The following is a 21,834-nucleotide window of genomic DNA, read 5'->3' as shown; positions in this document are numbered from 1 at the left end:
GGTGGAGTGAATAAAGTGGGAGAAAATGGGAGAACCCCAAGGAACGGTATTTGTCCACCGCAAAGTCCCCTGAGCGCGAGTTGGGATCGAACCTGGGACTCCACGCTCCAGAGGTGGGTAATACTATTGTAGAATTTTCAAAGCTTATTTAATTCTTCTGAATGTATCAAAGAATCCATACCTTTATAAACAAAGAAAGGAGATTGTTTTTTATAGTTCCAATGTACCATTCTACATTGATAATGAATAGTTTTTTCGGGAGCTGCCTGATCGAAATAATGTATTGTAGGCTCTGTCACTCTTAAGACACTGTCTTAAATTTGTCATTATATGCTACTTTATAAACAAACAAACAATTCCTTATCTTGACCTTAAGTTGTTTATCTAACTGTAGGTGTGTCTCTGAGAAAGAGAAGATAAATCAATTATATTTGGATCTCATGATAAAGTAAATCAATGTTGGGATTGTTTAGAAGGAATATAATAGTAGGACAACGTTCAATCATTGTTGACGTTTCTGCAATTATTAGATAGTAGAGTCATATGTTTGATTAGCTGTTTATCATTTCAGAATTCGTTATAAATATTGAAAGGTCCTTGCCTTAGTTACGATTAACCATGAAGGTTCTCTGGCTTTTTGCTCTTCTGCATATTGTATATTCTGAATGTCCGGAAGGGTGAGTTAAGCTCTTCTTTTTTGTTTCTATTCACTGCGTTAAACAATGGACTTTAAACAATTCAAGTCACGAGATAAAAACACTTACTAATAATTACAATACTTAAAATCAAAACATCTTAACCGACTTCACACATGTGACCCACTTGTTCAAAATGTGAAAAACACAAGTATAACGTACAATGAATGTGTTCTGAAACTTTACAAACTTTACATGCTGTCTGATGCAACCACAACCAAACTAAAGAGTGAATAGGTTACCTCGTATAAGTATGCTACACTGCCTTATAAATCCTATATCCGTTGAGTTGTTTCACAGGTTAGTTCCAAAGATTGCATTCAGATTCTGAAAAAAATATGTGCACGCAACGGAAAGGTATATTCTTTTAAACAAAGTAAGAATCATCAAAATCGATGCACTTACCCGTACCCGTAGTAGAAGTTACCCGTAAAAATACCAGAACATACAAAGCTACATAAACAGATTGAATTGAGATTCTTTTAAGTTGGTTAAAAATGCTCCAACTTGTGGGTGAATATTCAAAAGAGCGATTAATTTTGTGTTTGGAAAAGCTTTCTTTACAAATATGATTATTTTTACTTTATTAGTTTATATTGCAATTTAACAGTTTCATTCATTTGCCTTTCAAACTGAACACAAGAAGAAAAGGTTGTTTTGGTGTTTAAGTCAAACGTTAAATTATGTATAGAAAAGATTTATGGTGCAGAAACTACGATACTTTACTCTTCAACTCATTTGTCTTACAATTTAAGAGATAATTCGGCTGCTAAGCACTAAGCAATTTTAAATCATTATAAGTAACAACTAGAAATTCCATGATAAAACTTCTATCAATTAGGAATCATGTCTTTGATTTCTTATTTCCCCATTATGGTTGGGCTTAACAGTCATTGTAGAATTTTCCTAATAGGGTTATTTTAAACCCACCATAATTTTGTAATATATTCTTGACTGATTTGTTCCAAACCCAACACGGTGGTAACAAGACTTGTGGTGTACGAGTAGTTTTGAAATAACTACCCTTTTCAATAGAAATAAGTCCATATTTTTTTCTGAATTTTTTCTCTAAAGGTACTGGCCGACACAGTATTTACTCTACTGATATACTTAGTAATAGATTTTACGTCACTAAATTATACATTCATAGTTCTTTGATTCACTCATCTCCCTTGTGTTTTTTTTCTCGCTATCTGAGTTTGAAATAATTAGTTGTTTTCTAACATAGGAGAATATACAATGATGAATATTGTCCGTAAGGTGTTCTTCTATAGTGACAGGAATATATTCTCTCGACTTTTATTTGTTGTCATCGTTGTAATTCATAATACTTCCGTTGAGTTTTTCTTTCAATTTCTCGTATTTCCTTCTCAGTTCACTAAGAAGGAAATACGTTGCTCTTGATGGTTATTGACCTCTTAGTTCAACCTCTCCAACACCCGTCTCATAGGATTCAGATTATCATGTAACGGTAGTCGCATACTATTAAAGATTGTTCAAATCTGGTTTTCCACAACCCAAGTGCGTACTTGTTCATTAACAGGGGCAAGTTCGAATAAAGTTTTCGTCCTGTCAAACATAATTTATTCCTGTTTACCTTCAGACATCACTGCAGATTGATTTCTATTATCCATTTAAAATTCAATTTATTTTGATAGAAATAATTTAAGGAGCAATTGTAGTTTACGGCACTACTCCATGTTTCGATTGACTGCTAAGGTAACAAGTAATTTGAATAAGTACGTAGAGAATTAGGTATACAGATCACAGTAATCGGGAAAGTGAATGGGGAAATCCAAAACTAACCATAACTTATATATTGAAAGCTAAAATTCCTATTTTTATGTCAATGTGATAAGTCTATATTGTAATCAAACTTACTATCCATTACGATATAAAGAAATAAGCATTGCAATTGAAAATACAAAATAAAAAATCTTCACTAAAAATCGTGTTTACCTCATTACTCGAGTTATTATTATACATATTTACGTAATTATAAGGTAACTTTATGCTAACACGTTTAGTTCAGTTCATTTTTTCAGTTAACTCCCTTACGGGAGATTTATATAAAGTTAGTCTCGGCCTTAGAGCCCTTTGGACTGTTTCACTAATGTTGTTTTAAATGAAAATTGTTTGAAATAAGATTATGTATTAAGATGGCTTGTGCCAAAATGGCCGAATTAGCCTGTTTTAATTATAATTGTTTTCCCACTGTTAATGTAATAAGGAAGGATAAGCGGCGCATGAACATATTGAAATTGAATAACAGTATATTAAAATTGTAACAAATAACAAAATTTTTAAAAATATTGAAATGTAAATAGTAAGAATTGAATAAAAACTGAGATTAAAGCTCTCCAATACTTAATGTTTACAGCGCCATGCAATTTAAATATGACACGTTGTCATTCTTTATTTCACTTGTTGTCATAGCAATTCCAGTAACAATTACTATTGACTATCACTAAATAACTAATTATTTTGCAGCATTACACACACAGACTAGAATACCTATTCTAGTCTGTGATTACACAGATTGATAGAACATGAACAGATTAACGAATTATAAAAGAACTTATCTGATAACTAGAACCGGATCTATTTGAATCCAAAATAAATTGTAAAAGAACTAAAAATTGAACTGAAAGAACCGTGCGGGACATAGATTATAACAGAACCTAATTTAAAACTTAAAGGTTTAATGCTTAACATTAATCTCTTAAATTCACTAAATGAATATGTTTATAAATATAGAGAGCAAGGCTTTCTAAAAAGTTCCCAGTAGGTCGTCTATCCTTGTGTTTTGCCCTTCTTTGATCTAATAAAATGAACCAAGACATTTCATTTTCATGATAGTATTATTAGATTATGCTATTTGTCATCCATCGATAGTCATGATCAACAATTATATGTATTCTTGATATAGTTTCTGTAACAATATTAAAAACAACATTTTTCTTCCTTTTTTCGGCTAGTACGAGAAATATAAACATTTCTTACCATTTGTTAAACAATTTAATATTGTAATAATTTGTCGGACATCTTTTTAAACAATGTTTGATCGAATGTCCTTATTTCTCATACAATACTTCCAAGATACTTACTTGACATTATATGAAGACAAATATTCCATTGTAGTAATGCAACATACTAAACTGAGAAAATAACGAAATCAATTCTTCAAATTAGAACAATTTGTACCTTACTCCCTTACTTACATAATAGCGACAGACCAAACGTAATGCTACGATCAAGCTGATGATAGAGATCAACATGTGATGTAGGCATTAGAAAAGTAGTTCTGTTCGAATGAAAGAACATATCATAAGTGTATACACTATTACAAGATCTGTGTAGAGGGCCGATGCCCTTCTACATCATCTGCATATCAAAATGCAGATGAGGGGCACATTTGCATATGTATATGTAAATATGATATTTTGTGGAATAATTATTTGCTTAGTATTTGCCTATGCAGTGCATATTTATTTGATATTATTAGTAATGAAGTGTGAAACACCTAGCATAGTACGTAAATATTAATACAATATTGTATTATATTGGATTTATTTCATTGGGTTTTATTCCATTTATAGGACTTATATGATGTATTAATGTGTTGCATATAATTACTTCGTTGTTGCATTATGTATAACTAACAGGGGATTATGGAAGATAATGAATAAAAAGCAGAGATGAAGAATTAATTAAATAAAAATGAGAAGATTCTATAAGAATCATATGGATTTTCAGAACGCTGGATGAGAGCTAGAGCTAAGAGAAGTTTTTTTTTTTTTTTCTCCCGACTGACTGTCGCCTTTACTACAGGATGGGAGGTCTATCTCAACTCACCACAGAAAGAAATACCCAGAATAGAAACTAAATAAGTATCTTATCCCCAGGAAGTAGCCTATAGTCTTCCTTTGGTGAATCTACACTGGGTTTGATACAATGTGTTGGAACACGGAGTTCGTATTGTTTAAAATGCCATAAACTTTTTCACTTCTACATGTGAAAATTTTGGTTTCTATAGGTGTGAGTTGCTATGTCCCGAAGTTCAGCGTCTCTTCCTCCCCCCTTGTTCGCCAAAAAACCAGTAACCTGGCTAGCGAGCCTCTTGCTTGGTTCCCACCATGCAACACTAATTTGAAATTGTGTACTTTAATTTGACTTATTTTATGTGTTTATTATTAATATTTACGTACTAAGCTATACTCGTTCTTGGAAAGACCGTATAAAAAATTCTGTTATTTTAACAACGTGTTTCCCTTATCGAACAAGACACTTAGATCTTGTATTTGTGAAAATAAATAATTAACAAAGATGTTTCCTTCAATCTCTCTCCAAGCAAGCATGGCTGCATTGGTGAGCAGATGATTTGAATGACGGCCACAGAAATTGGGTATACCGCTGCTTCTGAGGGAGATGACAGTCAATAAATTGTATAAATATGTATTCTTTGTATGTTTAACTTTATTTTAATGTAAAATGTCATATGTTTCTATACTTTATTTGTTTGTAACTAGCAAAGGAAAACAAAAGTAGGCGGAAATCTGTCATAGTTTCTGCTGTAAGCAAAAGCTTCCGTGTTGTCCGCTATCAGGAGTGGGGGCAGCATGTATCAGCCAAGAAAGGTGAAGTTGGATACGAATGGTGGCTGAAGAAGGGCATTGACACAGGAGACCACCCGCAATATTCGCCGCAAGGCATGAACCTTTTGTCAAAGGGTGCTGGGAGAAGCGAGTTTCTTCGTTTCCTGTGTTTGGCCAGAAAGATATACTCGTTTTCCTTGGAGAACGGGGTAGTTGAAGCTAGACTCGTGAAGTAACAAGAGATAGTTTTGCGGTGTAGTAGGAAGTCACCTAACTTCCTGTACAGAGTTCGAGACCCAGGACACGGTGTGAACAATTGTTCGGTTCCCCGGGATTTGTCCTGTGAATAACTGTATCGCGAGTGAGTTGTACAATATTTCTTCGAAAACATGGAATAGTCCAGTGACAAACAGTGTGTTTCTTACACATATTTTAAGTAATACGTCAGTTGTGTTTATCAATTTCAGTGACAATGGAAGTTTAAAATTTGAAGTTATTAATTTAATATTCGTCCATTGCTCTGAGTGCTACAGTCACTCAGTAGAGCTCACCAAATTTGAAGCTCATTCGAAAAACCATTGTTAATATGGGACAACCCATTTCGCCAAATATGTGAGAAAATTATATCCTAACATATCTCAAGTAGAGATATATAACCAAGGCCGGTAAAGCTATTACACCGTGCCTGTCCTTGGACATTTTAGCACAAGGCTGCAAGTAATTAATTGCTTTTATTTTTGGAGATAGTAAACGTTTGTTCCTTGAACGGCTGAAATTCAGCGTAACTTACCTTCTACCGAACATTTTTCGTATAGTGGAATGCCTATCTAGGAGGACACTGTGGTCAACTCAATTTAAATACTTGTGAACGCCAAGTGAAGTTTTGAACTGTGCTACAGCATGTAAAATTATTATCCTTGTGTATCATTAATCGGTGTTTGTTAACCCACAATTATAGTGAATATGTTTCTTCGACAGTGAAAATACATCTCTCCTCTAACAAAACAGTTAGAGACAAGAAACTAAAATGATGAGGAGATAATTTATATTGTAAATATTTATATATATATATTTTTTTTTATTCTAAAGGTCAGGTAGACCTTTCAAATTTCCATTTAATATACGTTCTTTCTCATTCATTTTATTTTTTTTTAGTGTGATAAATTATTAAGTATTTCAAAATATCTAAGTAAAGTGTTTATGTGATAGTGCACTACCAAGGTGATAAGTCTTTAGTGTATAAAGTGTGATATTATCAACGCATCTACCATGTTGAATGTTCCTGATCCCTCTGTCAGAAATAAATCTGTCAGCTCTGTCCAGAACATCTGTGTATTCAATTGCTGTAGGGTGAGTACCTGCACTAATGAGATCTTTGTTTCAGGAGTATGATTCAAGGAGACATTATCCCCTTGATGTTGTATGTTTGACCATCTCTCTGTATGGGGCTCAGAGAGAATTCTGCCCAAAAGAACAAGCTAACAGCCATGAATAGTGAGATCAATACAGGCTGCTACCTGTAAAAATTTAAAATCTATATTTTTTTTTTCTTTTAACCTATTTGAAACTCATAACTGACTCACTATTATAGCATCCTTGAGCATGGTTGTTATGCAGATGCCCTGAGATCTGCTGTTCTACAAAAATAATTAAAATAGTTTGCTCTACCGACTTCATAAGGGAGTGGTGGCCCTTACAGGAGAGAACCTTGATCTCCAAGAGGGAATAAATAACTTTCACCTATTTTGATATTTGCATTTTATGTAAATATTTCTGTTAATTAAATATTCCCAGCCACTCTCCTTTCAACATTTTTTTTTATTTATTGTGTTGGTTTTGTTAGGTAAACAGTAGCTACGGCTCTGGCTACCTAGCACCTCACAATAATTTGTGGCACCCAGCTATCGGGCTGGAACTTCACGTGCTGTGTTAGCCACAAAAAGAAGTGCTACCCAGCTGCAGGGCACGATATTTCACGCCTTTGCGCCACAATAATTTGTGGCGCCATCAGCGTTAAGGGCATGAGAGTATAATCCTATATACTCAATGGTCAACATACAGTTGGTTTAAATTTCGGTATATGTTTTGTTTTCTCTCCCCAAAAATTTCCAAGAACGTAGGTGTCTTGTGTATTGAAATTTATTTGTGATTTTGATTTTTGCTTAACATTACTGTGAATTAGAGAATTCAGTTTTTTGTTTAGAACTTTGGGGGGAAGAAATCTTGTAAGCCCGTTTGTTGTTTTTTTAATGGTTGTAACGCGAGCACAGGCTCGAAGAGTTAGAAATATGGATAATGAGTTCGTATCTGAAGAGTTCGCTCAGAGAGCTGGGGAGCTCTCAGATGAGAGTAATGTTATTGACATGCAGAGCGCTAGCGAGCGTCCCGTCAGCGTTGTGGGAGACGCTGATGCGGTGGATACCGTTCCGCCAGTTCCAAGTCGGGAAGCGGAAGTACCATTGCGGGAGGACAGGGAAGTAACCGCAGAAAATACAGTACGATGTGTTAGCCCAGCCGTTATTGTAGGTAGCTCTTTGGAGAACATGAGTACCATAAATGTAGCTGCTATTTTAGGTGAACTTGTCAAAAAACTTGAAGAAAGTACGAGGAAACAACTTCAGGAAAATGCAAGTCAGTTAGAAGCAAAATTAGAAGAAAATAATCGTAGTTTAAAGGAGGATTTGAATCTAAGGTTAGTAGAAAGTTCAAAGGGTCTGGAAAAGCTAGAAAAGAAAATCGAGGAAAGTAATAGCACGTTAGAGACAAGTTATCTGAGACTAGAACAGGCGGTCGAGTCCAGCAATGCTCGTCTTGAACTCCAGATGGAGGCTGTGAGTTCAAGACTGGAGCAAAGTGAGCGTCAGCTGACGGAGCGTCTAGAGCTCACGACTGCAGAGCTTAGGGGGGAGATACATCAGGCCAGAGAAGAACTGTCTACGCGTGTAACAGAAACTTCGAATAGGATTGATGAAGTTCAAGAGAATGCTTCTAGCTTAGCCAGACAGTTAGATGAGAATTACACCGAACTTGCTGAGAGTGTTAGACAGGTATCGTCTCGGGTCGAACAGACCACTCTTACTCTGAATAATCAGGTCAGGAGAGTGGAAGTGAATTTCACTTCCCAACTAGCAAGGATCCGGGGAGAACTAGAACAGGAAACGCCACTTGATGAGATCAGGTCGGAATGTAACGGCAGCATCCAACAGATGCAAGAGACCGTACATGACGTGTGTGCACAGCTCGAGAAGAAAATGGAGGAGTGGAAGAGCTCCATCCAGAAGGAGACCAGTGAGGTTATAGAGGGGAAACTCGCTAACATCTCGGTCTCCAGCACACATGAAAGACCATCATCTCCGAACAATGTCTCGAGTCGCGATCTGCCTGGTTCTCAACCTGGGAACCTCGCTACTTCCCGCGAGACTGAACCTGTCCCGTCGACGTCTCGCTCATGCAATCATGAGACGAGACAACACCTCGCAACAGCTTTTGGACTAATACACAGGGACGTTACTCTACCTGTATATGCAGGGAATGAATCAGAAACCGAAACATACAACTTCCTCCAAGATCTCGACCGGTACTTTGAGGTCACTGGAGTACCGGACGAGATGAGGCTCAGCTTCATACCGAGAGCGATTCGAAATACTTGCTACCAATGGTTTCAGGTTAACCGAAACAAAATTAACACCTATGAAGATTTTGTGCATAACTTTAAACAGTGCTACCTTAGTGAAGAGAGGCTGGCAAACCTAAGGGCAACAATTCTGACCTCCCACTTTGACAACCGTATACACAAATCCCCCGCAGAATATCTGCTAGATCTGTTACATAAAAACAGTATACTAGAACCGAGAATGTCTGACGCAACATTATTGAAGGTACTTCCGCGTCATTTCCCGAACTGGCTGTTTAGGGCGATAGTCTCTTCTCGCCCGAAAACAATCGCAGAGTTGTTAAATCTAGTACAGGAACTGCAGTCGTCGATGACGAATCGCGACCAGTTCTTCCAGGGTAACCAGAGGAAAGGGGTCAACATGCTCCAAGTGAGCATGGAAAACGAGGACAATAACCCCTCTGGCCACAGTGGGAAGCACGCTGCTCGCAAACAAAATAGAGCGAGAGAAAATCAGCGTCCTTACCAGAGAAAGAGACATCAAATCACGAATAATAACAACCACCAGCGATCCCCACCTCGCCAGACGAGCAGTGGAAGTGGGTCGTCTGGCTGGTCACGTGGGGGGAACTCCCACTCCTCTCACAACAACAACAACAACATTCGTGGAGCCCGCGGTAGGAGGGGAGGAACGCGCCACACGTATAGACCTCAGGGAAATTCCTTCCGTCATGCGGACGAGGAGATCCAACTGCTGGAACATTATGACCGGGCGCCTCCTCCTACCAGTCAGAATCAAAACATGAACAGGAGTAACCAATCCTCTTCTTCTGCTCCCAGAGAATGAGGATTGTCCGCATGTACTTGGGACAACGTTTGGGTGACAATGGAGAACACGAGTACATCCGAGTTGACAAATAAAAATTCCAAGTATGTGCGTAATTTAGAAGAAAATGTAGAAAATATTCATTTATACGAAGAATCATGTGAAACCGCAGTGAAAGAGATTTTTGAAAATGTAGCAGAAAAGGAAGAAGAAAACTGTAATTTTTGTTCAGAAATAATAGCAAAGAAGCATTTCAGTGAAGGCATGTTCATAAATAAGTTAACCTTGTTAAGTAGGACAGGAGAACACATTGATTTAGATAGGGCTGTATATGAAGAGGCCAATGGCATTTTTAAGAATTTATTCGATTCAAGTGATGAAGAACTACCCAGTAATAACGTAATATCACTACCAGAGATAAATGTACTTTTGTTTGGACAGGAAGTCAATTCTTTATTAGATACAGGAGCATCTTGCTCAGCTATATCGAAAGAAATTTGGGACTCCGTCTCAAATAGCCACCCCACACCCGCATTTTTGAGTGCTAAGAATATACGGGTTACGTCTGCTTTCGGAAGTAAATCAGCGACGATCATAGGCCAGACGCTGTTAGTCATTCAGATACATGGGAAGGAATTTCATACATTAGGCATCATTATTTCAGGTCTGAACAGATCTTTGATTTTAGGTTCCAACTTCTTTACAGAATCTCGTGCCGTGTTAGATTATGATACTGGCCTTCTACATCTCAAACATCCTCATGATGTAGAAGTCAAATTTAGATCTGTAGATTGCGAGACTGAGGATTTAGTAGTTCGATGTTTAGAATTGAATGGTGAGTGCGAGAAACCATATAGTTTCATTGAGGAGTTAGATAATTTTGAGTGTAACATTTCCCCGTCAGATGAAGGACGGAAGGCCATACGGGATAGCGCACAAATTGAGCATAAGACCTGCAAAGAAAAGGCTGCTCGCGCCCCGAACTTGGATGATGGGAGATTCCCAAGTGCCCAAGAAATGGCAGTTCATGTATTCCCACCAGAAGAGTGGTTGAAAGTGAACACACGTGCCTCCCATTCAGATATAGAAGATTTTGTTGCGAACTACTCAGATCTCTCAGCCTCACAAAGAGAGAGTTTGAAAGCCGTACTTTTAAAGCACCAGGCGCTTTTTGATATCAAGCCAGGTTGCATAACTAACTACGAGCACGAGATTGGAGTAACGGACGAACGTCCCATAAAAACTAAATTGTATCCTTACCCAAAGAAATTCAGGAATTTGGTATCGAATGAAATTTCGCGTTGGGAGGCCTGGGGTGTGATTAAGAAGATGCCTACAGCTTATATAAACCCTCTGGTGGTGACTCCGAAGAGCGACGGACGCATTCGTGTGTGTATTGATGGAAGAGCTCTGGCTAAAATTTCAGGGGACCTCTCTGACAGACCCATGCCACCCCTATCTGTTCTCCAAGATATTTGCGACAACTCTTGGTTCAGTTGCGTGGATGCAACTGAGATGTTCTTACAAATTAAGGTGAAAGTGACCAGAAATATCTTGGGTTCCTACATGAAGGCATTTCATATGTTTTTCAAAAACTTCCGTTTGGGACAAAACAGAGCCTTGCTTCTTGCGTAAGAGCATTAGATATGATAATTGGATCAGAAGCTAGAGAGTACTGCGGCGCTTATGTTGATGATTTAATTATAGCCGACAGGAGCTTCGAAGATCACTTGGTACACCTCGACAGAGTGTTGGGTTTACTCACTGCGGGCGGCCTAACTCTCAGGCTGAAAAAGTGCAATTTTGCGAGAAAATCACTGAACATACTTGGTTTCCATCTTTCGCAATCCGGTATCGGCAAAGATCCGGCGAAGGTGAAGGCGGTGTTAGATTTTAGGACACCACGGAACGTCAAGGAACTGCGTTCCTTCATTGGCTACTGCCAATACTATCGTTGCTTTAGTAGGAAGTACTCGGAGGTTCTCCATCCGTTGTTCCAACTGCTAAAGAAGAATGTCAAGTTCAAATGGGAACCAGTGCACCAGGCAGCTATGGACAGGATTAAGCAGATCTTCCAGGAGGAAGTAGTTCTGAAAACTGTCCTGCCTGACAAGCAACTGATTCTCGAATGTGATGCGTGTGATATTGCGTGTTCTTCTCTGTTGTACCAGCGTGATGACAATCATGACATCCGTGTCATTGCTTTTACGTCACGTGTGTTCAATGCCGCACAACGCAACTATTCGATAACGGAGAAGGAATTTTATGGACTCATAGATGGCGTTGTTAAGTTTAAACAGTACTTAGTTGGTACTAAATTCATAGTACGCAGTGACCACCTTGCTCTTAAGTTTATTCTCTATTGTAGACTGACAAACCAGCGCATCACCCGGTGGGCGATGTTACTCTCAAATTTCAATTTCGAATTCCAGTTTGTCAAGTCCAATGAGAATCTGAGTGATTATCACTCCAGGTACCCTCCTCACACAGAAGAAGACCTCAGTGTTGCACGGAAGCCTATCCTCCAGGAGTCGCTGATGTCCATCCTGACGGAAATCCCATGTGAGTTGAGGAAGATGATAGCCATACTACCGGAGATGCAGTCTTCAGATCCTGTCTACGGCAAGATCAAGAAAGACGTCGAAGAGAAGACGGACTCACCAAAGGTGAATGGTGATTTTCACCGGTATGAAGTTTTGAACGGGCGCTTATGCAAGCGTGACCGGGAAGGAGTCCGAATTTGCATCCCAGAAGTGTTAGTAGTTCCACTGCTCGATTATTACCATTCTGATCGAGGGCACATGTCGGCCAGTAAACTACTACCACTTCTATCAGAGTTTTTCGTATGGCCAAAGATGAGGGCAAGTGTGAGGCGTTTTTGTGCTTCCTGCGAACTATGCCAGAAAAGCAACCCTCCCCAATGTTATCGTCCGGGACCACTGAATCCCGTCGTAGTTGAGAAGCCAGGCTATTTGGTCTGTGCTGACTGGTTAGGGCCTCTAACCAAGGGAATTGGGGGAGTCCATTACGTACTAGTATTTTATGATGCTTTCTCCAAACTAATAGGATTGTACGCATGCAGAAAGGCAAACACTACCACGGCCATAAGGAAACTAAAGGAGTATCTGAAAGTTAACCCTAGTGTGGAACTAGTCTTAACAGACAGAGGGTCACCTTTCCAGTCTAACCGCTGGAAAACAGAATTAGCAGATCTTGGTATCAGGCACATCACTTCGACGCCATATTATCCGCAAGGAGAAATGGCAGAAGTAGCTGTCAAGGCTACAGTACGTTTGCTACGTAAATTGTGCCATGATAACCAAAGATTGTGGCCCAAATACTTGGAAAAGATAGAGAAGTGCTTAAATTCTGCCAAACACCTGACCACTGGCGTGTCAGCCTTTGAGTGTCACTTTGGGCAGTCTATGTCAAGAGACATAGCAAGGCTGTTTGAAATCCCAGAAGTGGATAAGCGCCATGACGTGCAGTACTATGTAGAAATTGCTAGAAAGAACCATAAAAGGAATGCTGCTGCACGAAAACGCAACTTTGACAAGTCACACCGTACTGTAGAGTACAAAGTGGGTGATCTTGTACTAACTAGAGTTTTTCCCAAGTCGGATGCTCTAGCAGGTGTATCGAAGAAGCTCTTGCTCTTGTACTCCGGACCATGGCAGATTGTCGCCGCCACTGGTCGTAACATGTACACACTAGGGGATCCAGCGACTAAAGAAGCGAAGATGACAAGGAATGCGTTTCTATTAAAACCATACATCTCTAGAGAAGAGAAGAATCAAAGTGGTACTGGTACATAGAGAAGACACAGATCACACATATAAGCATCAAATACCGGAAGTGACAACTAGTGTATATAGTGTTAGTGTAGTGTATATTTCAGTGTGTTAGTGTAAGTGTATGTATGGGGATCCTATGCTTTTTATGTTCAAGTAATTCAGGGAACACTGAATTCTCTTATTTAGCTTTGATTATTGATTTGCATTTATTATGTTAATTGTGTGTTAACATTGATGTTTGTTTTTAAACCTTGGATGTATTTTGTAACTCTAATGTTTCAGGAACAAAAATGTGCCCTCCGTATGATCTACGTCCTGTACCAGAAAGTACAGCACCTAGAATCATAGGGGGGAAATTTATGTAGAGGGCCGATGCCCTTCTACATCATCTGCATATCAAAATGCAGATGAGGGGCACATTTGCATATGTATATGTAAATATGATATTTTGTGGAATAATTATTTGCTTAGTATTTGCCTATGCAGTGCATATTTATTTGATATTATTAGTAATGAAGTGTGAAACACCTAGCATAGTACGTAAATATTAATACAATATTGTATTATATTGGATTTATTTCATTGGGTTTTATTCCATTTATAGGACTTATATGATGTATTAATGTGTTGCATATAATTACTTCGTTGTTGCATTATGTATAACTAACAGGGGATTATGGAAGATAATGAATAAAAAGCAGAGATGAAGAATTAATTAAATAAAAATGAGAAGATTCTATAAGAATCATATGGATTTTCAGAACGCTGGATGAGAGCTAGAGCTAAGAGAAGTTTTTTTTTTTCTCTCCCGACTGACTGTCGCCTTTACTACAGGATGGGAGGTCTATCTCAACTCACCACAGAAAGAAATACCCAGAATAGAAACTAAATAAGTATCTTATCCCCAGGAAGTAGCCTATAGTCTTCCTTTGGTGAATCTACACTGGGTTTGATACAATGTGTTGGAACACGGAGTTCGTATTGTTTAAAATGCCATAAACTTTTTCACTTCTACATGTGAAAATTTTGGTTTCTATAGGTGTGAGTTGCTATGTCCCGAAGTTCAGCGTCTCTTCCTCCCCCCTTGTTCGCCAAAAAACCAGTAACCTGGCTAGCGAGCCTCTTGCTTGGTTCCCACCATGCAACACTAATTTGAAATTGTGTACTTTAATTTGACTTATTTTATGTGTTTATTATTAATATTTACGTACTAAGCTATACTCGTTCTTGGAAAGACCGTATAAAAAATTCTGTTATTTTAACAACGTGTTTCCCTTATCGAACAAGACACTTAGATCTTGTATTTGTGAAAATAAATAATTAACAAAGATGTTTCCTTCAATCTCTCTCCAAGCAAGCATGGCTGCATTGGTGAGCAGATGATTTGAATGACGGCCACAGAAATTGGGTATACCGCTGCTTCTGAGGGAGATGACAGTCAATAAATTGTATAAATATGTATTCTTTGTATGTTTAACTTTATTTTAATGTAAAATGTCATATGTTTCTATACTTTATTTGTTTGTAACTAGCAAAGGAAAACAAAAGTAGGCGGAAATCTGTCATAGTTTCTGCTGTAAGCAAAAGCTTCCGTGTTGTCCGCTATCAGGAGTGGGGGCAGCATGTATCAGCCAAGAAAGGTGAAGTTGGATACGAATGGTGGCTGAAGAAGGGCATTGACACAGGAGACCACCCGCAATATTCGCCGCAAGGCATGAACCTTTTGTCAAAGGGTGCTGGGAGAAGCGAGTTTCTTCGTTTCCTGTGTTTGGCCAGAAAGATATACTCGTTTTCCTTGGAGAACGGGGTAGTTGAAGCTAGACTCGTGAAGTAACAAGAGATAGTTTTGCGGTGTAGTAGGAAGTCACCTAACTTCCTGTACAGAGTTCGAGACCCAGGACACGGTGTGAACAATTGTTCGGTTCCCCGGGATTTGTCCTGTGAATAACTGTATCGCGAGTGAGTTGTACAATATTTCTTCGAAAACATGGAATAGTCCAGTGACAAACAGTGTGTTTCTTACACATATTTTAAGTAATACGTCAGTTGTGTTTATCAATTTCAGTGACAATGGAAGTTTAAAATTTGAAGTTATTAATTTAATATTCGTCCATTGCTCTGAGTGCTACAGTCACTCAGTAGAGCTCACCAAATTTGAAGCTCATTCGAAAAACCATTGTTAATATGGGACAACCCATTTCGCCAAATATGTGAGAAAATTATATCCTAACATATCTCAAGTAGAGATATATAACCAAGGCCGGTAAAGCTATTACACCGTGCCTGTCCTTGGACATTTTAGCACAAGGCTGCAAGTAATTAATTGCTTTTATTTTTGGAGATAGTAAACGTTTGTTCCTTGAACGGCTGAAATTCAGCGTAACTTACCTTCTACCGAACATTTTTCGTATAGTGGAATGCCTATCTAGGAGGACACTGTGGTCAACTCAATTTAAATACTTGTGAACGCCAAGTGAAGTTTTGAACTGTGCTACAGCATGTAAAATTATTATCCTTGTGTATCATTAATCGGTGTTTGTTAACCCACAATTATAGTGAATATGTTTCTTCGACAGTGAAAATACATCTCTCCTCTAACAAAACAGTTAGAGACAAGAAACTAAAATGATGAGGAGATAATTTATATTGTAAATATTTATATATATATTTTTTTTTTATTCTAAAGGTCAGGTAGACCTTTCAAATTTCCATTTAATATACGTTCTTTCTCATTCATTTTATTTTTTTTTTAGTGTGATAAATTATTAAGTATTTCAAAATATCTAAGTAAAGTGTTTATGTGATAGTGCACTACCAAGGTGATAAGTCTTTAGTGTATAAAGTGTGATATTATCAACGCATCTACCATGTTGAATGTTCCTGATCCCTCTGTCAGAAATAAATCTGTCAGCTCTGTCCAGAACATCTGTGTATTCAATTGCTGTAGGGTGAGTACCTGCACTAATGAGATCTTTGTTTCAGGAGTATGATTCAAGGAGACATTATCCCCTTGATGTTGTATGTTTGACCATCTCTCTGTATGGGGCTCAGAGAGAATTCTGCCCAAAAGAACAAGCTAACAGCCATGAATAGTGAGATCAATACAGGCTGCTACCTGTAAAAATTTAAAATCTATATTTTTTTTTTCTTTTAACCTATTTGAAACTCATAACTGGCTCACTATTATAGCATCCTTGAGCATGGTTGTTATGCAGATGCCCTGAGATCTGCTGTTCTACAAAAATAATTAAAATAGTTTGCTCTACCGACTTCATAAGGGAGTGGTGGCCCTTACAGGAGAGAACCTTGATCTCCAAGAGGGAATAAATAACTTTCACCTATTTTGATATTTGCATTTTATGTAAATATTTCTGTTAATTAAATATTCCCAGCCACTCTCCTTTCAACATTTTTTTTTATTTATTGTGTTGGTTTTGTTAGGTAAACAGTAGCTACGGCTCTGGCTACCTAGCACCTCACATCTGGTAAGTTATTATCATAATAAAATTAATCAATGAAAGAGTCCTAATCCTAAAGAAACTTTGTAAAAGTAATTCCAAGCTATTGTTGAAACTATGTCAAATTAATGTTGTTTTAACACACCAAGAAAATGATATTACTCATTGCAAATACAAGTATATTGATATACGTAAGCTTTGCAGAGCAGTGCCATGAGCGTTGCCAAAATCATCCAAAAAATGTTCAACTGTGGATCAGGATAGCTAATATAAAGAATGGAAAAGATTATTTATATAGTTGATCAGGTTATTTACAATACACTTGTACAAACTATATATACATATCCTCTTTTCTTCCATAGACAATTGGAATACTGGGTGACAGATCCTAACGACCAATATGATAATCCGGGAGCTGGACTTGCACAAGGATGTCTTCCTCCAGCTTCACCTGACAAATGGAAAGATGTTCGGGCACCAGCTGTCTTAGAGGTTAATCCAACAGAAAGACACCAGACAATACAAGGGTTTGGTGCTGCCGTCACAAATTCTGCGGCTTATTTGATACATTACAGTCAACATAGAGAAGAACTACTTCAAACTCTTTTCAATACTACATCAGGGATCGGTGTAAGTTATATCCGTCTTCCAATGGGTGCTTGTGATTTTATGGCCAGAGGAGCTGCCTATACTTATGACGACACGTATGACCCAGAACTTACAAACTTTAGTATCGAAGCTGATCTTGAATTTGTGGTCCCAACACTGCTTGCAGCTAAAGAGATAAATCCGGATATAAAAATCTTAGCCAGTCCATGGTCAGCTCCAGCGTGGATGAAGACAAATAATTTCATTGAGGGAGGTAGTTTTGATACTCAATTCACAGATGTCTACGCTAACTATTTTGTTAAGTTCGTGCAAGCATTTGCGGAACAAGGAATCCATATTGATGCGTTAACAGTACAAAATGAACCTTTATTGTTAAGTAACTATCCCAGCATGCAACTTGTTGCTGAAGACGAAATCAATCTCATACGTTCTCTTGGGCCAAAATTGGAAGCAGCGGGACTTGACACGAAGATCGTAGTGTGGGACTTTAACTGGGATAATACAGACTATCCTATCCAAGTTTTGAATGACAGTGTCGTCAGACAATATGTTGATGGATTTGCCTATCACGGCTATTCGTCGAATTTACCAGACGCTGCTTTGACTGTTCTTGAGGCTCATCCAGAGTAAGTTATATTTTACAATATCAGGTTTAAGTATCTAAATCTAGAACTTTCTTGGTATATTTTGAACTTTCAATATTATTAAGGTCGATAACTACAAAATCAAGTTATTTCAAAAGTAAAGTGTCAAGATGTTGATAAGGTAAAATTAAGGTTAATGATAATGTTAAACCACAGATTGGTATTTAAAAATCTGACAACCTCTGAACCTAGGGTCTGCCAAATATTCAATAATACCGGATTTTTGGTTGGTTATAAATGCTGTACATACAGTATTTGACAAAATGACTCTCTGTGTAGTAGCAAATAAATGATGAAATGAGAAAAATGCCTGTTAGCAGGGTTCAAGCAAGGCCCAATAACTGACTATCGACAAAAGTTCCTTCAAATTACAAACGGTGCTATCAGAAAACACAAGCACGCTTATACGATAAATTTAAAAATGTGCTGTGATATCCACGACAGAAACCTGAAGGAACCGAATGTCGATGGCGGGATTTTTGAGTGTCAAACTGTACCACCTAATTTTTTTAGTAACTTTAAAGTTTAATATCTTTCTACTCTCTATTTATATATTTTATTGTAAATATTATGTTGAAGAACTGATGCCCACAATCGGCTATATCTAGATGACTAATTTTAGTGTACCTATTCGCAGTGTAAATGCGTCATATTTCCATGAGTATTTTGAAAGGGTGTATTAAGAAACATACATCTTCCCATATAGATTTACACAATTAACTATACATTCTTCACTATTCAATATTTGAAAGCCAACTTTGGTATTCAGTTATTCTTATTGTTTAATTGGACTTAACGTTCCTTTTTCAGCACCACAGTTATATAAGACGAACTTACTGTTTAAATTGGGGTTCAAAATTTTACTCAAGTTTGCATCAGATTCAGGTATTGCCAGAGGGTATCTAATCTGAAACCGTGCATGTTCGCCACTCTTCCACGAAGGGGATCTCGGTTTATGCGTGTATGAGTGTCTGAGTCCGTGTAAGAGTATCAGTATAAAAGTCTAACATAATGCCAATTTACCGTACCGGAAATTGAGCAGCATTCTTTTTACCGCGTACTTCGACACAAAGGCCAGTTTTCTACTTCTTATGAAGATTATGGGAGCTTCACAGCCAACTTAAACAGCTAGTGACACGTGCATGAAAAGACGATATGAATGTCTATAATATGAAAATCCAATTTCAATATTATGAACTCTTAAATCTCGGATATCATATTATATTTTCAACTCGTATTTCTCACTTACTACAGAAGTATTTTATATTTTGTATTTATCATTTTATAATTCCCATTTAACATATTATAGAATATTTTCCACTTACTATTATATATCTTCTATTTATATTACGTCTCTTAAGAGAAGTCACATCGGCAAAATTTAAATCTTATGCTTACGAACTAACTAAAGAAAGATAACCTAATGTATTTATTCTTGCAGACATCTTTCTGAAGCTGTATAAAGTTCTCTTCATTTAGCTTGTAATGAGAAACTTAAAACTTAACCAATGTGACTTCTATTAACTGATAGTGATAACAACTTATTGTTTTACTACGTAGTACTTCTTTGTTGATGTCTCTGTTCAACACAGAGACTATACAAGATGTGAACCTAAGTCGAAGTTGGAATCTGAACTAGTGTAATGCATTCAATGCTCTCCCACTGGGAATCAAACCTGGGACTATGTTCATAAAGTCTTGCGCAATATCGTTTAGGTCAGATATTCAGTTATTCATTAGATATTTTAGTGTCAAGTGGGTATAAGATGGTAACAATTTAGCTTTCTGGTGATTCTGCTTATAACTTTGTTTTCATCTGAAAACTGTTTCAACATATTAAAATTAACATCCTGTATACATAGCATACATCTTAAGATGTACAAAATCATTCAATACATAGGCTAAAGTAGCAAAATAAAACTCTCGAAACTCTCTAGATTTAAATGTATTCTAGAAGAATACTAAATTTGCTCATTTTTCTTACCATTCGTTATAATCTACTATATTTCACTATTTTTTTCTTACAGTGCCAACTATTATGTTACCGAATACAGTGTATTGGATGGCAATACTGATTGGATAAATACATTCAGACTTCAGCTTGGTACCTACTTCGTTCATCAGGTGCAAATTGGGGCTTTGAATGGAATCCTATGGAACATAGTCTTAGATGAGAATTTCGGGCCACAATACGAAAACGGTGGCTGCAAGGGATGTCGTGGAGTTATTACATTATATTCTGACGATAGTCGCTTTGAAACAAATGTCGAGTATTATGCTATAGGCCACATGAACAAAGCTGCAACACCTGGAGCCGTAAGAATTGGAAGTCCTACAAGTTTTGGACAGGATGGAGCACTTACTTCTGTAGCCTTTGAAAATCCTGATGGAACAATTGGTATCGTTGTATTTAATAACAATTATGTTACAGCACAGGATGTCCAAGTAAGATTTGGCGATACATCATACACTTTCAGTCAAGTATCTCCATCTTCAGCTGTAACATTTAGAACAAACCAACCATTATCTGATTTGTATTAAAGAATTCTCTTCAAAAAATAAAACTTTCTCTTTATATTTTAAAACATTGATCAACATTTTATTGTTTTGAGTGTTTTGTCTCTTTTTCCAAACCAATAATAGAAATATTAAAGGTAATACAAATACTTGCAGGCAATACCTGAATCGTGATGAATTCTTTATTATACTGAACCATCATCAACATCGAACATATCTATTTACTTTTATACTATCAAAATTGCCCGTTTTGAGTACAAGAAAATTAAGATCTATAGGAAAATATTTGGAATATTTCTCTAGTATCACGATTTTTGTAGACGTAAGTTATATTACATTAGGGTTTCGTGAGCTCCATAGACAATCGCTTAGACATGTTTTCACACAAAACTAGACTAAATGATTTTCAGACTATGTAGATAATTGCCAAAAAAGATGAATAACCATATGCTCAAGAAGGCGATCTCAATAAGAAATGGCAAATTGTTGTTTGGCTGTTAATTCGTTTCAAGATTAAAATAAACTACAAACAATCTAACATTAGGAAGTACCCATGTAGTGTCTGATTGCACATATACCCACCCAACTATATCCCAACAGAACATACACCAGAAGATGTAATACTTTATTTGAAAAATGGTTACATTAGTGTTGTTGAGTGTTTTGCATGTGAGCCAAAGTTCCTGATTTTCATCTGAAGACATACAAACTGAATATAAAGTAATTGAAACGTAATCAAATTTCTGGCTTCGAGTTGAGAAATCACGGTGAAACGAGTTTGATTTTATAATAGTTCTAGTACTCCGTCACCCAAAAGTATGTCGTCTTGTGATCTGGAAAATTGCATTTGCTCCTTTCCATGCCTCTGTGATGTGAAATTTACGAAATTCGTGCAAGTACGTGAGACTTTGTGCCGAAAACTCATATACCCGATTTCATGCATGAACATTCAGTTGATAAGAAAAACTTCCCTTCCCTCTGAGTTTCTGTGCGTCTCATATTGAGTTTCTTCAGGGTAGAAATCAATATGTTTTTGAATCCCATTTCTCTATTCCTCTAGGGTAGAATCCATAAATGCATGAA

At 37.2% G+C, this 21,834-nt stretch overlaps 1 protein-coding gene across 1 annotated transcript; it reads left to right on the top strand.

The window, feature by feature from the left end:
- The first annotated feature begins 585 nt into the window (after positions 1 to 585).
- LOC145661978 (uncharacterized) lies at positions 586 to 20,811 on the top strand. The gene is made up of 3 exons (XM_081727322.1): positions 586 to 677; positions 17,344 to 18,216; positions 20,262 to 20,811. The coding sequence occupies exons 1-3, from the start codon at positions 619 to 621 to the stop codon at positions 20,773 to 20,775; spliced, it is 1,446 nt and encodes a 481-aa protein (XP_081583448.1). The 5' UTR covers positions 586 to 618; the 3' UTR covers positions 20,776 to 20,811.
- The last annotated feature ends 1,023 nt before the right edge of the window (positions 20,812 to 21,834 follow it).

Source organism: Thermobia domestica, chromosome 10, assembly GCF_964235325.1.
Source record: "Thermobia domestica chromosome 10, izTheDome1.hap1.1, whole genome shotgun sequence".
NCBI classification, from domain to species: Eukaryota; Metazoa; Arthropoda; class Insecta; order Zygentoma; family Lepismatidae; genus Thermobia; species Thermobia domestica.
Note: the sequence above shows the minus strand (reverse complement) of the source record. Positions and strands in the feature narration are given on the sequence as shown.

What these genes read in the sequence shown, in the direction of transcription:
- LOC145661978 (XM_081727322.1), top strand. Translation starts at nt 619, where the DNA reads ATGAAGGTTCTCTGGCTTTTTGCTCTTCTGCATATTGTATATTCTGAA. An exon ending in TATTCTGAATGTCCGGAAGG is followed by an intron (nt 678 to 17,343) that starts GTGAGTTAAGCT and finishes TTTCTTCCATAG; the next exon opens with ACAATTGGAATACTGGGTGA. An exon ending in GTTCTTGAGGCTCATCCAGA is followed by an intron (nt 18,217 to 20,261) that starts GTAAGTTATATT and finishes TTTTTCTTACAG; the next exon opens with TGCCAACTATTATGTTACCG.